The following is an 18,146-nucleotide window of genomic DNA, read 5'->3' on the forward strand; positions in this document are numbered from 1 at the left end:
CCTACAGCTGCGGGTTTCCAAGAAAAAATGAACACGCAGCTGGCTACCCTTAATTCCATATCCAACTCCTCCATGCCTCCTCTTATGCGGCCGATGGAGCGAGCAGAGCCGCAGGGACAGGTGTAGCCTTACGTAGGCACGCCTGGATGCGGCTATGCAATTTTATGGACCCTTTCAAGACGTCTTTCACGAACTCCCCTTTGATGGATCATCTCTTTGGTCCTCAAGTGAAAGAAACCCTGACTAGGTGCGAGACTGATGGCAAGACCCTTTCTGCCGCCGGAGTCCGTTTTCGACTCCTTCTAGGCCTTAACCCAAAGGCCAGAAGGGTGGGAAGATGTGGTTCCGTAAACAATCTCAAGGGACTTCGCCTGACGACAGAGTCGCTTTTCCTACCAAAGGCAGAGGTGGGAATAACAATGGTAAACGCGCCCTAGGGGCAGGGGGTCCGCAGAACCAGGGCAATCGGGAAGCCTTTCCTGACAAGCCCTTTCAGCATCCCTGAGGTGTTGCCCGACTGCCCATCTTCGGAGGCAGTCGGGGAAGATTGTCACTGTACCCAGAAGCCTGGCTATCCCTGACTCAAGACAAATGGGTACAGTCCATCATTTCAAGACTATTCTATCCCCTTTCTTCGCTTTTCCAAATCAGTCAAAAAATCCCTTCCAGATGTTCCACCCGCTCAAAGGGATATAGCAGCTTTGGAAATTTCAAAACTGCTTGCAAAAGAGCAATTCAGTCAGTGCCAGCAGACCAACAAGGATCCGGAATCTACTCAAGGTTCTTTTTAGTTCCAAAGAAAACAGGGGACTGGAGACCGATTTTGGATCTCAGTGTCTTGAACAAATCAGTCAAGAAAACAAGATTTCGATGGTCATGCTGCAATCCATTCTTCCCCTTTTGGGCAAAGGAAACTGGATGTGCTCTATAGACCTTCGATGCGTACTATCACATAAAATGAACAGACGCTCCAGAAGATTCCTCCGCTTCAGGCTGGGAACCAGTCATTTTCAGTTCAGGGCCCTGCCCTTTGGTCTCACCACTGCCCCCCGGGTGTTTACCAAATGCATGGCAGTGGTAGCTTCTCACCTGAGACGACAAGGATTCCAGGTGTTTCCATATTTGGACGACTGGCTTCTCACAGCTCCCACCAAGCATCTCCTTCTGATGGCCAGAGATTATACTTTTCGCTTTGTCAAAAACTGGGTATTTCAATAAATTGCGAAAGTCTGTTTTGTCGCCTTGTCGTACTATTACCTACATAGGCGCAAATTTAGATACTATAAACATGTCTGCAAGGCTAACGAACCAAAGGATATCAGACATTCACAAATTGGTGTCACTTCTTCTCAACAACAACAGAGTCAAAGCCAGGTTAGTTCTAAAGGTGTTGGGAATCATGGCAGCGGCCATACCTCTCCTTCCATTGGCCAGATACCACATGCGGATCCTTCAGTGGATGCTTTTACTCAATGGTCATACCAGGAACTTCCAATGTCTCACACCATTATGATCACGCAAGCGTGCAAAAGCATCTCATGTGGTGGATGTCTTCCCCAGCTCCTGTCGGAAGACCATTTGTTCCACCTCCTCCGGTTGCTACTCTGACAACGGATGCCTCCCTGATCGGGTGGGGGGGGCATTATCAGGGCAGGACAGTCCAGGGCACATGGCAACCAAACGAATGCCACTTGCACATAAATGTTCTGGAGATGAGAGCAGTGCTTTTAGCGTTGCAAGCCCTTCAAGACTCTCTTCCCTTGGGAACGATTGCAATCCAGACAGACAATATGTCTGTAGTGTGGTACATCAACAAACAAGGCGGAACCAGATCATACCCCCTGTGTCGAGAAGCACTCAGACTGTGGCAATGGGCGATTTCTTCTCAGCGTTTTCTAATAGCAACGCACATCCCCGGGAAGTCCAATCACATTGCGGACAAGTTGAGCAGAGCTATACTCATGCCTCACGAGTGGTCTCTGAAAGACTCTGTAGTGAGAGAAATCTTTCTCAAGTGGGGTCAGCCTTGCTGCGATCTTTTTGCTACTCCCCAAAACAGCAAGTGCAGAGAATATTTCACTCTATTCCCTTTACCAGGCCAACCCAGCAGGGACGCTCTAGTCCAAGTTTGGCCCCGGGGACTTCTGTATGCATTTCCTCCTTTCCCACTGATCTCTCAAGTAATACAGAAAGCTATCGCTCAGAAGGCCTCATTGATCCTCATTGCTCCTTACTGGCCTCGACAAGTGTGGTTCCCCTTTCTACATCAATTTCTTTTGGAGCGACCATGGAATCTGGACCTAGTTCCAGATCTTTTGATCCACCAGTCGGGTCAGTTTCATCGCTCCCTCCCCTCTCTGAACCTCACTGCTTGGTTCCTCCAATTCCAACCGTAGCCAGGCTTCCTCAATTATCTCACTCTGTTAGAGATATATTGATAGCTTCCCATAAATCTTCCACTCGAAAGATTTATTTGAGTAAGTGGAAACGCTTCTCATATTGGGCACAAGGAAAGGACATAGATCCTTTCACCGCTTCCATCCAACTAGTCCTTGATTTTTTAGCTGAACTCTTCCATGCAGGTTCATCTCCATCTACTCTTAAGGTTCAATTGGCAGCTATTTCTAACTTTCATGTGGGTATTTCTGAATCTGCCTTAATGTCCCACAAACTTTGCAAAGCCTTTTTGAAAGGAGTTTTTCTTCTCAGACCTCCTATAAGAAATCCTCCTTCTCCTTGGGACCTAAATTTAGTTCTTGCTTCTTTGATTCTTTCCCCTTTCGAACCTGCAGCTTCATGTTCCTTGAAATTATTATCATGGAAAACTCTCTTTCTGGTGGCTATTACATCAGCCAGAAGAGTTTCAGAACTCCAAGCACTCAGTTGTCGTCCTCCTTATCTTTTGTTCCATAAGGACAGAGTGTCCTTGCGAACTAATCCATCTTTTTTGCCTAAGGTGGTTTCACCATCAAATCTAAACCAAAGCATTGACCTCCCTGTCTTTTTTCCAGAGTATTCCAATAGGTCTGAACAAAAGTTACACTGCCTGGATGTTCATCGTCAATTAAGGTACTACTTGGATAGAACAAAACAATTCAGAAAATCTGATCAGCTGTTTGTCTCCTATGCGGAAAGCAGAAAGGGACTTTCAGTTTCAAAGGTATCATTATCCAGATGGCTAACATCTTTGATTTCCCTGGTATATGAAATTAGACAACAGAAATTGCCTAATAAACCTAAAGCCCATTCCACCAGAGCTTTGGCTACTTCTTTAGCCTTCCAAGACAGACTGCCTATTGACACCATTTGTGCAGCGGCTACTTGGGCTACTCCTCACACTTTTATTTCTCATTATAAGTTGGATTTAGCTTCTAGGCATAGAGCTAACTTTGGTTCCACTGTTCTCAGGAGTCTGTTCCGTTAGGCCACCCGGGACAAGTTGCTAGGGACGCGGTCCCATCCAGCAAGAATGAAGGCGAGATAGACAACTTAACATATAGAAGTTATGTTCTTACCATAACGTTCCATGTTAGTTGTCTTCTTCTCACCTTCTTCTTGCGTCCCACCCTCCTTCCCCCTGGCCTGGACAGACCTAGAGGAGTTGTGATCGTGACCTCTCTTTCTACCACCTCTTTCTTAGTCATATGCTATTTTGCATATTTCTTGGTTCAGGATGTAGGTCACCCTTCTTTCCTCCTGTTGTTAGAGGTGGACTCTGTTTTACAGTTATACTGTTACTGTTATAAGCTGGGGTTAGCTTACAAACGAGATCTGAGGTAACTCTCGCCTAGCATTGTGGGATATAAGGGGAGCCTCGAGCCGGTGGAACCAACTCTCGAGCTTTTAGAGTGGCCGAGTCGGAGCCGAGGTCGGCTCCGAACCCATCCAGCAAGAAGAAGGCGAGAAGAAGACAACTAACATGGAACGTTATGGTAAGAACATAACTTCTATTTTGTCTGTTTCTCCCACATGTTCAATGTGATTTGTAAACCAGCTTGTACATAGTTCACTATCCTGGATTACCATTATTAGCATGTCATTCTTTGGTTTGAACTCACCTCTCCTTAACCACTCCTGTGTCAAATGCTGTTCAACGTGACATTGTTCCAGGAGATCGCTGCACTTGCCACTATATTTATGGTGTTTCCACATTTCTTTCCTTCACATCCGATTCTTCTCCTTATATTCTTTTTGGCACATTCAGTTGCAGGCATAGTGAACAGATGATTCCTCAGATTTGAAGCAGTGGGTTGTCATTACCAGTTTACATCATTTACCTATGGTTTATCTGCTGCATCCATGGTGTTCAGAAAGTACCTGGTACTGCAGAACCTAGGGCATAAACATGTACCCTTACATGGACTACTCCCTCATTCAGGCAGTGACTCAGGAAGAGCTGTAGAAGACTCTCCATTTCACTGTGACTTGCTTTCAAAGGCTAGATCTTGCTCTGTCTGAACCTTCCAATATTCCACCTATTATGCACTCATGGCATTGCTGCACACAGACTAGGAAAGGATCATGCTCTTCTCTAAGTGCATTTCCACCCAACCTACTTTAGGTTAGCAACACAACAGAAGCAAAGTTGTTGTTGTTTGTCTTTCGGCTTTTCCTGGTTAGGGGTCGCCACAGCAGAACTCCGGTCCGCTAATGATTGGCAGTTGTTTTTTATGGTGCCGAGTTGCCAGCCTAACGCCCAACCTTCAACGAAGGTGCACCCATTCAACAGAAGGAAAGTAAGCAACTGAATTTCTGAGAGTGCTGAGCTTACATCACTGCTTCCATTTTGGTCACACTTCAAGAAGAGCTACACATAAGGAAACTGCAGTGGTACCTGAAAAACAGATGGTGCCAACCCATCTATTCCCTGCAAATCCCCCTGACAAGTGTTATCCTGCATCAAGAAAGAGCTATCCTGGGAGTTCAGTGAATGCAGTTTTGTTAGGTTGTGCCTTTAAAGCTCTGCTTGGATAATCAGATGATCACAACAGGCTCTCCAGATACAATCTGGGGACCCAGCTTTGACAAGCTGAGGATTCTTAGAGTTTAGGACAAAAACCCAGAGAAGTAAACTTATCAACATAAAATGCTGGCAGTTATTCTAGTCATCAAGGCATTCAAGCCCATTTGGCAACAGGGAATAGTGATGCTGTAAGCAGGAAGAAACTCATTCCTACTCGTTATGTAGGTTAGCAATACAGACATGGAATCTGGACTAAGAGTCAGGAATGACCCCCTCATGGATTCTCACATCCCCATCTCAGGAGATCCTTAGCAGACCAGTTGATCGTGACAGAGGTGTAACCATGAGAGTAGAAAATAAGCAGGGACATATTTGTAGATTTAGTTTATATGTGGGGAGTGCCAGAGATTGGCTTTTCACCGCACATACCACTGGAAGAGCCATAGGGTCTTTTTGTATTAGAACCTCTCTTCATTACAGGCTTTTATGGCTGATTAGGGGTGATCCTGCCAGTACTGGAAAGGACCCAAATAGAGCACCTTAGACAGCTGTTCCTGTGGTAGTCTCTGATCTGCAAGGAAGGTAAGATGTACTACAGTCATGATTTTCTTGGGTCCATTGTGCTAGTGGTGAGTTTGTCAAAGCTGTTACCCTGGATAATTAGCTAGGGAGTCTGTCCTGTGGGTTAACTAAGAGTAAATCATAAGAGATTCAAAAACTATCTAATTAACATAACGTTAGATCTGTTTGGAAGATTTAGCCTTTGTTAACCAAACCTTCCTTCATTCCACTGTCTAGGAAGATGCAAACTTATTTGCATTATCCTTTGTTCTACTTTACTGACTTACTGTAGGAGAGAAAAGGTGCTCATTTAGCCTGTGATAGTTGTACCCACTAGACAAGAGCATGTTTGATGCATTTTGCTATGTATTGATGGCAAAGATTGCATCCTTTTAACAGATGTAGTATTATGGTCAGTACGTGAATTTTGTTTATGCTACATTTAGTGTAAATTGTTTGGTGTAATTCTTTTTTTTCCTTTCCTTTCAGATATGAGCACTTTAGTTCTTGCCTCGTTCAGGTTTTAGGACTTTTGCATGGAAAAGATCCTGATTCAGCAGCAAAGGTATTATTCAGTTTCACAAAGAATTTTAAGAGTGCTATGAAATGCAAAAAATGTTGCTGGGGAAAGTTGTGGCATGTTTGAAAAATTTACATTTTTCTTAGAAAATAATGGATGTCCTTACACGTCACTGTTACAGTATTCATAACCTATGGGATCTCCCAATGTCTGACCAATATACCAAAAGTCTTTTCCTTTGTATTCTCCTAGTGTTGTATGTCAGACATATGCTGCTGCATAAATGTAGGGTGAAAAGGTGCCATATGAATATACTCAGAACTTTTTTGCTGCCAGTCTGAATGCCATTTACTGAGATGGTTTCTACAGAGGCATTTACAGATAAGTGCTCCATTGGGGTTCCTTCTTTTTCTTCCTCTACTTGTGTATTTAGGGTTCATGTCATCCAGGAAGGAAAAATCAGTGTGGGAGGCAGATTCCCATAAAGGCAGTCAGGAGAAATGTTTGTTCGCCTAGGTGTTTCACACGATCATACCCAGTGTACTGTTTGGCAGGCTTTTGTTCCCAAAATTCTTCACAGCCATCATCCCTTTCTATTCACCTTGCGAGTCATCTCATACTTTTGACCTAGGGGTACCATGGCTGAATCCACCTACCCAGAGGTACAGCTGACTCTTAAAAAGAAAACCAAGAAGTCTTGGTCAGACTCTGCTGCTGTGCAGTCTCTGCCGGAGATATCTCTCAAGGTGTGTGAAGACCCTGAAAGACTGTCCAATGTAGACATCTATTTCCTCTGCCATGACCCTATTGGAGTTCAGCATGGAAGTGGCTTCTCGCATGTCCTCTAAGACCATGCGAACATGTGCAGGCGATACCTTGGCTAAAAATTTTTGATGGTCCTAAGGGGATTCCTAAGATTTTGGTGAGTGAAGAAGTCCCTGGTACCCTTATTACATGGCTTCGAGCCTCCTAGGTTTGTCATATCAGATGTCCCTGTGCAGAAAACTAAGGACATTCCTCCCATTGCTAAGGATACTCAGAAGGATTGGCAGGGTTTTACTCGGGGCTTGTTCAATGTCCTGATGGCTTAAGACCACCTCAGTGGGTGTCTGTTCTTACTTCTCCTTGGTTCTCTACTCCAGTCTTTCCTAAGATGAAGAAGTTGATTCAGGGTATGAATTGTTGGCCTACTCTTCACAAATACTTCTCCTTCTGGAGCATGAAGACGAGGGTTCCTTGAGTCCTGACTGTCCCTTTAAGGACTTGTCATATGGGGACAGACTAGTTCACATGATGGGATATTTTAAGTGGGACTGCTCACAAGTCTGAGATGTTTAAAAGAGGTATGAGCTGTTGCAGATGGAATCTTCTAAACCTTCTGCTATATCCCCCTTATGTTAGATGTCTTGTTGGATACATTTGCAGCTGATTCTTCTCAGCCTCTGGCCCTTAAGAAGCCTGACTGTTTTTATAAGGTTCCTGATGCCTTAAAGTGCCTCTAAAAGTGTACTTCAAACCCTGCTATGGTCTCTCCTCCCCTTCTCTCTCTGCTAACACGCCATCCACACTTTTTGCTCTCTTCCAAACTCCTTCCTTCTGATAAAGACAGTAGGGCTGTGAAAAAGTTGGCAAAAAGTGTACTCTTCTGCCACTCTAGCTTTTAGGGCCATTAATTATCAAACCCATATGACCAGGAATGTATTGGTCCTTTTGTCACAACTTTGGGGGCGGGGGTGTCTGACCTTCCTGGCTCTGAAGGAAAGATTTCTGCCCTCTCCTTATTTAGTTCCACTTCACAGGTGGCCTGTCACTCCATCAAGTGTGGTTATGATGCTGCTGATGCATTCTCTAGATCTACTACTGCTGGCTCACTTATGAGGAGATACTCTTGGCTTCACCTCCAGACTCTACCTGATGATATTAAGGCCAAACTCCTAGATGCTCCTTTGGGCGATCAGAATGTTTTTGGTACAGTTGCAGCTAACTTTAAGACTCTACAGGACACTGGTAAAATGATGTAGTGTCTTAAACAAATCTTTTTCTCCCATACCCACATTTCAGAGAAGCAATACTTTTAAGTCTGTCTTTGTTCTTAGGCAGCCTTGTCAGGCTTCCAGAAGGAAGAAGGTTCCTAAACGTATTTTTGCTGATAAGCTCACCCAGACTTCTAAGACTCAAAAGCCCCCTTTTCAGGAAAAATATGCCTCCATCTAACATATTTTCTCCCCTTACCCTCGGCCAAGTTCTCCTGTCTCTCAGGCTGTCCCTATCCTTCCCTGTCTGGCAACAGATAACTTCAGACTCTTGGGTTCTGTCCATTATCGGTCACTGTTGTTTCATGGTATGGAAATTACCCCCATCTTACTCAACTTCCTCCAGACCTGCAGAACCCCAGAAAAAATGAGTATTTACTGAATCAGAGTACCATTTAACCCATTCCAGTATCCCAAAGGGGGGGAATCAGGGTTTTGCGCCAGAATGTTTCTGGCTCCAGAAAAGAGGGATCCTGGAGGACCAGTCTCAGGTCTTTCTTTTCTAAATACATTTCTAAAGATTCCTTCTTTCCTTTCAAATGCTTTCCTTCCTGTCTGTTTCCCTTGTTACTTCCAAGGGCTTTTTTAGTCTCCTTACATCTAAATGACATCCATCTTCATAGTCCCATTCACCCTCTATTAAGGAAGTTGTATATTTCTCTGTTTCACCCTCTCATTTTCAGTTCTGTGCTCTGCCCTTTGATCTTTCTGTAGTTCCAATGGTATTCACCAAATGTTTGGTCTCTGTCATTGCCTTTTGCAGGTTTCAGGGAATGCCTTGCTTTTTAAGGCTCCTTCCCAATCCAGATATTTGCAGGATGTTCTGCATTGTCTGAGATTCACCATCAACCTGAAGAAGTCCAGTATGACTCTGTCAAGACCACATTTTTTCTGGGTTGCAGAATTTAAAGCATTCCAATGTTGGCTTTTCTTTCTTCTTCCAAGGTTCTGTCTCTGGCAGTGTACTTCCCCTTTTTCTCATATCTGCAATGGAATTTCTCAAAATCCTGGGGTTCAAGGCATCTACCATTCATATGCTCCCATTTGCCAAGCTTAACATTTACTTATTTATTTAACATTTGTTTACTGGGAAAGTCCAACATGGAATGAAGCCAGTATTTAGTGGAGGCCCAGGGAGACATGCTTCAGATGCATGTCTTTGTAACATAGGAGGAAACCGGAGCACCCAGAGGAAGCCCACACAGATGCAGTGAGGACATACAAGACTGCACAGAAGGCCCTCCAGCCGAGAATCAAAGCGGAGAACCTCTTGTGTGAGGCGACAATGATACCGCTGTACCACTGCACCGTCCACATGAAACTTCAGTGGTACCTAAAAAAAAGATTTGGGCCCAGCATTGCCATCCTCTAATGTTTCCAGTTTCCTTATATCCTTGTTTCAAATTCTAGTTGGACTGGTGGATTTGGCTGATTTTCCTCATTCCGGGACTGTCTTTTCAGACTGCTACCCCTACTCAGGAGTCATTTACAGATGCTTCCCATCTCGGGTGGGATCATCTTCCAACAATCTGAGGGTTCAGGGTTTATGGCTCCATCAGAGGTCAGACTACATCAACTAAAAGAAATGAGTATGCTCATACTTGATGTCCAGCCCTTCCATTCTGTTAGTTCTCCAGGCCCTTTAACCGTCCTTATAGATAGCACCACAGTCATGCAGTACATCGACAAACGAAACGGTCACAATGTCTTAGCTTCTTTCCAAACTAGCCCTTCAGGCCTGGGAAGTGGCTATCCGCCATCAGGCAGTCGACGTCACTTTAGAACACAATTTGATGACAGACTCCTTGAGCAGGACTAGGACACAACCTCAGGAATGGATGCTTCACAGAAATGTGTTTCTGGACATAGTACATCAGTGGGGTATTCCTCAAGTGGATCTTTTTGCTTCCCCTCTGAACAAGCAACTTCCTCCCTTTTGTTCCAGAGTCCCCAGTCCTCTGACTGGGAAGGTGGGCACCATGTCCTTTTCTTGGAAGCATATTTTCCTATGTTTACTATCCTCTTTCTTTTCTTCCAAGGGTCCTGCACAAGATCAGGAAGGACTCCGGAAGAATCTTTCTAGTGATTCCCTTTTTGTCTAGACAGCACTGGATCTCCCCTCCTCTTTCACCTGTTCGGGGACAGTCATCACAAGTTGCCTCACCAGATGGATCTACTCATACAAGACAAGGAGTCTTTCATTCACCCTCATGTGTGCACTCTACAGTTGACACTTTAGGTGATAAGATTTTGATCTCATTTAGACACCACTTTTCTGAGGATGTTCTTAGGGCTGCTTATGAGGCCAATAAACCCACTACCCGAAAATCCTGTATGGAAGATGGAAAAGATTTTCTGCTTGATGTCAGATTCACCAGGATCACTTTTCATGGGGGGGGTCTTTTTTGTTTTTTTCTTGTGTGAAATACTCCATGCTGGCTTAATATATTTTTCTATTAAAGCTAACTTGTCAGCAGTCTCTGCCATTGAACCCACCTTTGATCTCTCATTTTGAGGTCAAACAGTTTCTTAAAGGTGTCCTTCATATCAGACCTCCAAGAAAATGTATTCCTCCCTCTTAGGACCTTAATTTTGTCCTTGAAAAACTAACTCAGGCTCCCTTTTAGTCATTTTCCTGTTCTTTGCAACACTGCACCTGAAAGACTGTTTTGTTAGTTGCTGTTGCTTCAGCCAAGAGTGTTTATGAACTTCAGGGTCTGATGGCTATTCTTCCCTTTTTGATTTTTTCACAGAGACACAGTACCTCTACATACTAATCCTTTGTGTATGCCGAAGGTGGTTAAATAAGTTGTCTCTTCCTTTTTCCTTCTCCGCAGTTAGCTAGTGAGGTGGTTATTCACACCTTGGATCATTATAGCCTTTGTTTTATCCAAATACCTGAGCTGTCGATCTGCAAATCTGAGCAATTTCTTTTGTTTCCTTTCATACCAGGACATTTTTTTTTATTATTAAACAAGAAACACCTTTATTAAATTATCACTTATGACATAGGCAATCATATATTTATATAAATGAAAATAAACCATATTGACACAATCCCAACTGCAAGCATTTAACATCACAAACCATCTTGACATAATCCTAGTTGCAAACATTATGCATCACTTATAGTCTACCCACTCATTGCCAGTCAAACATTACATAGCTCATTCAAGTCCTGCCATCTTTTAAACCTCATTCCTCCTCTGTATGTATTGTTCCCACAATTTCCATTTTTCCTATGTAATTTGCTCCTACCCTTTTTTAAAGATCCCAGTTACAGTTGTTTTATCTTTGTTACTATATTCACTACTTCTAGTACAGTTGGTTTAGACTTTGATTTCCATGTTCTAATTGCTTTTTGGCAGCCACTATGATTAGATTCAGCAAGTCTTTACTTTGTCTGGGCAATTCCGATTCTGTATCATGGCTCAGAAGAATCATTTACCTAGTTACACCAATTTGCGCACCCAGTATCTCCGACATAGTAGTCTGCAGGGAATCTTTAAAGTCTGCCAGCTCATCACACATCCAGAAAATATATTCCCAATTACCTCTTTCTTCCTCATCACACTTCCAACATTTGCTGTGTACCTGAGGACAAATTTTCTGGAGTCTACTTGAGGTATAAAAATATCTATGTAAACATTTCCAAGCAAAAGTCCTAAGTCATCTAGATTTTGTTGCATATTTGGAATACATACATATATCCCCCATTGTTTCTTTGAATTGGCTTATCCAGTCTCTTTTCCCAATTGTTTCTAACCTTCTCTGCTTGATTCTTAGTTATCATGCAATATTTTATATGCTCTACTAATTATTCCATTTTTAATGACAGCTTCTATTCTAGATTCTGCTAAGAACACTACCAGTACTGGTCTTTTGTTTAGAACCCCCCACCCATTCTGTTTGTCTATACTCTGATATCAATCATTGATAGGGAAAACAATCTCTAACCTGCAGTCCAAATAAATTATTGGTGCCTTCCCATTCTATTATCTTTCCTTCTCTTTTTATTTTCTCCCAATACCTTGGATCCTTTGCCAGTTTTCTCCAATAAATTCCAGCCCCCTCTTGCCTATTGTCTGTATCCCTTATTGCAGTCACCCCTATTGGCAGAATCTCCTTTTGCCATTCCTGTGTTGGCTTAGTTCTTAGAATACTTTCTGCTACATCTAATATTCAGTATGATTATTGTATGATTATTGTTGTTCTCAAAGATCTGCATCCAAAATCCCATTCTCTCCTTGTTTCTAGAGCCCCCCCTTGTTACATCACCATCCCTTTTCAATATAACAAAGCTTCCAATTTCTCAGTTTTTGAATTATCTTTTCTTTAGTCTCTTCCCACATATCCTTAGCTGCCACACCAGAATCATTTTTAATCCATGCTCCTTCATTTTATCATGTCCCCATAAATGTAGATATTACCGAACCAATTCATATGTAAATTTACTGCTGTTGCCTTTGTTTTAGCTTCATTAATTTTTTTATCCGAAAAAGATATGAAACTTTCAAAATGGTCCAAAGTAATGTCCTCTTCTGGTTTTGTCAGGTATGAAGGAGTATCATCTGCAATTTGAAACAGCTTTTCTTGACTACCATACCAATTATATCTTTGAATTTCTGAGTCCCTTATTTTCTTTGCTAGTGATTCTAAATATAATGCAGATTATGGGAAAGAGGACACCCTCGCCTCATTCCTCTGCTGTAGGAGAAGTTATCAGAGAGGACCCTGTCAACTTCATTTTTTGCCTCGGATCCCTCATATAGTCTCCTAATTAACCTTATAATTTTTTTCAGGAAATGAAAATGCTTCCATTGCCATGCTCATAAAGTCACAGCTTAGTCTGTAAAATGCTTTATCTGTATCAAGACCCACCACCAACAGTGGTATTTTCTTACATTCTGATTCCTTCTGGATCATCGATGTTCTGTTAATGCTGTCAAATGTTTGCCTCCCCTCCACAAAACCACATTGATCCACATCTATCAATTTTGGTATCACTGTTGCCATTCTTTTATCAATTATAAACACTTATAGGTTCATAGGTGTGCACAAGATCAATGGCCCTGGAGCCTTTACAAGCCTAGCCCATAGGATTACCCTGGCATCGTGCCACCCGACTTTATCTCCCAGTGCATCTGTCGAGTAGAGCCACTGGTGTGATTCCCCGGGGTGAATTTTCTATTTCCCATCCACTCATCAAGATCTCTCTTGAAGAGGGCCAGTGAGATGCTCTGTTTGACATGTATGGAAAGTCTATTCCAAAGCATGGGCAGTCTCTGGGTTATGAACCTGTCCTTCCAGCACGTTCTGTTGATTATGGTAATGAGATTGAGGTCTCTGGAACATGTGGTGCGGAGGGTTTGGGGATTTCTTTAGATGTAGGGTTTGGGGATTTCTTTAGATGTAGCATTTCTAACAGGGCTGGGTCAGACATGGCTTTGTAAGTCAAGCAGAGATCACCTCTAAATAGGCTATATGAGAGAGAGAGAATAGTTCGTTTTTTGAGTCTGTCCATATAGGATAAGTGTTTAAGGCTTAGGATCCTCTTTGTGAGGTACTTTTGTGGTCTCTCCAGTTGTTGCAGGTATCTAGTGAAGTACATTCCAAATGGGGCATTGTACTTGATGATTGGCCTAATGAGGGAAGAGAAGAGGGAGACGACCTCTTTCTTCCTTGATGCAAAACCCTTAGTAATGAGATGTGCCACATAGGAGGACTTTCTGACCACAGTGACAGTGTGGTGGTCAGAAGAGAGGTTGCTGTCAGCCTGTGTTCCCAGATCTCTTATAATGCCGTCTGTGTTCAGTGGACTACCATCAATGGGAACCAGGGTTTTCCCAAAGGGGATGACACATTTTTTGGCATTGAGCTTAAGGCCTTGGTTCTGACACCTGTCATTGGTCTCAGTGAGGCCTTTCTGTAGAATGTCAACATCACTTGGGGAGTTGATAATAGCTCCAACTTGCATTCGTCTGTGAATTTTGTCAGCCAGAGTCTCTTTGTGTTGGCCTGGACTTCAAAGAAGTAGATACCAAACAGGAGAGGACCCAGGACTGAACCCTGTGGGACTCCACTCATGACTGGACGGCAGTCTGACTTGGAGTCCGCTACTTTCACACAATGGGTTCTATCTGGGAGCCAGTTTGCAACCCACCTTGTAATGTAGAGGTTGATGCCTAGCTTACTGAGTTTGTCTATGATTCTTGAGTGAGAAATAGTATCAAAGACCGTGGCCAGATCAAGGTAGGCTATATGAACCACCTTGCCTTCATCCACAGCTCTGGTGACTGACTCAAAGAAGTCGACCAAGATGAGCAGGCATGGTCTACCCTTCACAGAATTAAACTGTGTGGGATCCAGAGTTTGAAGATTCCCTGTATCCTTGTTTATTAGGTCCATGATGTTTCGTTCCATAGCTTTGCATATCAGACTCGTCAGGCTAATGGGGCGATAGTTACCAGGGTCTGTAGTCGCTCCTCTTTTGTGGAGAGGGATGACTGTAGCATTGCGCCATTCGGTAGGGGCAAAGCTTGAGGTGAGGCTGTGATTGAACAGGGCACACAGGTGAGGTGCCAATTCACTCTGTAGTTCATGTGAAACACAGCCAGGGATATTGTCAGGTCCCATAGAAGCTGTATTCTTGGCCTTGGACAGTGCTGTTTTAACTTGTTTTAACCTGTGCAGCAGTAATACTGGGTGCCTGGCAATCTGCTGGTATTGTGATTGGTCATTTGGGAGGGGGGGTGGTGTGTAAAGTTGGCACTGAATCTGTCGGCCAGTATATTGGCAATATCTGATGACTCTGTATAGAAGGTACCATTGTGCAGTAGCTCAGAGCAAATCTGGGTATTGCAGTGGAGATTCTTTACATAACTGTAGAAGGCCTTGTGGTTGTCTTTACTATCTGCTGCAATTCAGTTGTCATAACTAGCTTTAGAGGATTTGACGAGAGATCTCGACTTTTTGTTGAGGCTGATAAGAGAGTTTTTCCAATCTTGGGATTTCACCTTATTCTGCATCAGTTTCCTCCTCCTGTTAGTTTGTTTATGGCAGGGGACCACCAGATTGGCTTCCTTTTTTTGGAGGAGAGCGTCTTGGTTCTATTGGGTATGGTGAGATCCATGCATTTGTGTACGTGTTCATACAGTGCATTGGTGTATGATTTGGTGGTCATGCAACTATTCTCCATTTGCATGGGTGCTGTGAAGTTAGCCACCTCTGTTTTTAGGAGCCCAAAGTTAGCATTGGAGAATTTTTTCATGGTGGTTACCTTTGCGGAGGGTATTTCCAAGGTGATTAGTTTGTGGTCGGATCTAACCTGGGAGGAATTGACTATTGGTGTAGAGCAACAGTTGCTCATGTTAGTAATGACCAGGTCAAGGATGTTGCTACCTGTAGTGGGGGTAAGAATGATCTGGTCCAGGGCATTGGAATGAATGAATTCCAGGAACCGTTGGGCAAGTGTATTGGTACATGAGTAGTTTTCCCAGTTAATGGAGGGGTAGTTGAAGTCGCTCAGTTGGAGAGTATTAGGTTGGACCCTAATATTCTACAGGGTGCTTAGGAATGTGGAGTGTGAGTCTTGGGACATGGTTGGAGACCTATAGCAGGCTATGACCTGAATCGCTGTCTTACCCAATATTAGCTGCACCTGAAGTATCTCTGATGCGTTATGTTGGGCTACCAGTCTGGAGGTGTGTGCATCCTTTATGAATATGAAAACACAACCACCTTTGGAGCTTCGGTCCAAGTTCTGGGGCCCAAAGGTGTGGAATGAGTTATAGCCTGGTAGTGCCAGGTTGCTTTCTGCTGCCTTGAACCAGGTCTCTATTACAGCACAAATGTCGATGTTCTCTATTTTAAGGAATGCTTCGACGAGTGCATTTTGAGATTTAGACTTCTAGTGTTGAGCAGCATGACCGTCAGATTGCATTTGTTTGTAGCTATCACGGTGGTATTTTTGTCTTTGGAACACCGCCTAAAAAAGGCATTATAAAGGTGGCAAGAGCCTTGGCCAGTATCCGGAAGCCCAGGGATGACAGATGTAGGCCATCTCTGAAAAAGCATTGATGTCTGTCAGTCATGTCATCCCAGACAGATAGATAATGGATCCCCTTAGAATGACACCAGAAACTTAGTGAATTGTTGAAATCAATCATTTTTTGCTTGTACTGTGCTATCATTCTGGGTGATGGTAGGATGCTGCTCAGGGCTAGGGTAATACACGCCTGGGCTACATAATCCGAGAGGTCCTCCATCTCTCTTCATGTAGTCCAGGGAGGTATGTTTCAGGTCATTCACACCCACATGTACAATGACAGTCACATTTGTACCTGTTGTTGAGGGACCTGAGTGCGTGCGTTATGTGGCGGATCCTGGCACCTGACAGGCAGCTGACTGTTCCTTTCTTCTTATTCAATGTAGTGAGTGCAACATCATTGTGTCTCACTATCGAGTCACCTATGACTAGCGTGTTGGACATGCTGTTTTGCCTTAGGGGGTTTGGTTGACTGGCACACTGTTTAGGAGAGTTATTTGTCTCATGCTTAGTGTTGTGTTGTGGTGGTCGAGTGCATTTCTGCCTTGGAGGTGTCAGGTGTTTGGGTAGATTTTTATTTAGAGCCTCCGCGAATGTGGGTGTGTGGTTTGTGTTTTTATGTGAAGGCAGTGCTGGTGTGTGTTCTGGAGGGTCATGCGGTCCATGTGGTGTGGTGCAAGTCTTGACCTTCTCCTCTTGACCAGCTATTCTGATCTTGGTTGGAGAGTGCATGGCTTCCAGTGTGGATATGTAAATGCATCTCTCACAAGTCTGAGTGTTGGGAGGTAAGAGGAGAGGGTTGTCTGTGTACATGAGGCAGTTGCTACATTGCCTCAGGATGCCCAAGTTCACCAGGTTAATAGGAGAAATCACAGGGAACTGACCTTTAGACATGCTTTGAGGGGTTGGCATTAATAATAAGTACTGGAGCGGTTTCCTTGTAGAATGTTATTGCTACAATAATTGCTTCAAGAAGTCTGGTAAATTGCTAGACTAATAAGCTTGTAAAAGTGCAGGAGAAGAGAGAACTAGCTGATGTAGGGGAAAAAGTTGAAGAGCAGACTTTGACACCACTTAGAAGCTTACAAACAGTCCTGGATACAGCAAATCTGTTTCTGGACTAGACTAGTTACAGGAAAGGTGGGAAACAAGCACAAACGCAGGCTTTTAAACCAGAAAGTTGAAAGCGATGGAAAGACTGCCCAAACGAACAATAAGTTACAATTTCTGGGCCAGAATTCACTCCTCTCTTCGTAGATAGGCTACCTAGTGCTTACCACTCTCACTGATAAACTAGAAGGCTTTCCTTCAGCACAGAAAGGCTTGGGGGGCTTAGAAGCTTACATACAGTCCTGGATACAGCAAATCTGTATCTAGACTGGACTAGTTACAGGAAAGGCGGGAAAAGCGCAGACGTGGGCTTTTAGACCAGAAAGTTGAAAGAGATGAAAAAGTGCCTAAACGGCCAATAAACTACAATTTCTGGACCAGAGACCACTCCTCTTTTGGTAGATGGCTACCTAATGCTTACCACTCCCACTGACAAGCTAGAAGGCTTCCCTCCGGCACAGAAAGGCTTTGGGGGGCTCTGAAGCTTACAAACGGTCTTGGATACAGCAAATCTGTATCTGGACTAGACAAGTTATAGGAAAAGTGGGAAACAAGTGCAAATGCGGGCTTTTAAATCAAAGTTGAAAGAGATGGAAAAAAACTGCCCAAACGGATAATGAACTACAATTTCTGGGCCAGAAACCACTCTTGTGGTAGACAGGCCTATGTAGTGCTTACCACCCTCTCTGATAAGCTAGAAGGCTTCCCTCCAACACAGAAAGGCTTGCGGGGCTCAGAAGCTTACAGACAGTCTTGGATACAGCAAATCTGTATCTGAACTAGAGTAGTTATAGGAAAGGCAGGAAACAAGCTTAGAATATCTTTTTTTGCAATTAAATTAACAAATGACTAAAAACCATTGAAGAAAGCAGTAAATTAGGAGGCTGCAGAGTAAGAGCATCTGAACAGATA

At 43.5% G+C, this 18,146-nt stretch overlaps 1 protein-coding gene across 2 annotated transcripts in view; it reads left to right on the plus strand.

Annotated features, from left to right (window-relative positions):
• Nucleotides 1-18,146, plus strand: part of CIP2A (cellular inhibitor of PP2A) — a 2,713,480-nt gene that overhangs the window by 813,863 nt on the left and 1,881,471 nt on the right. For both annotated transcript variants that reach the window (XM_044071100.1, XM_044071101.1), the window contains one exon: nucleotides 6,014-6,089. In XM_044071100.1, coding sequence (XP_043927035.1) covers nucleotides 6,014-6,089 — 76 coding nt within the window. The remainder of the gene's footprint in view (nucleotides 1-6,013; nucleotides 6,090-18,146) is intronic.

Source organism: Protopterus annectens, chromosome 5.part0 (assembly GCF_019279795.1).
Source record: "Protopterus annectens isolate FY-2018-M chromosome 5.part0, PAN1.0, whole genome shotgun sequence".
Taxonomy (NCBI): domain Eukaryota; kingdom Metazoa; phylum Chordata; order Ceratodontiformes; family Protopteridae; genus Protopterus; species Protopterus annectens.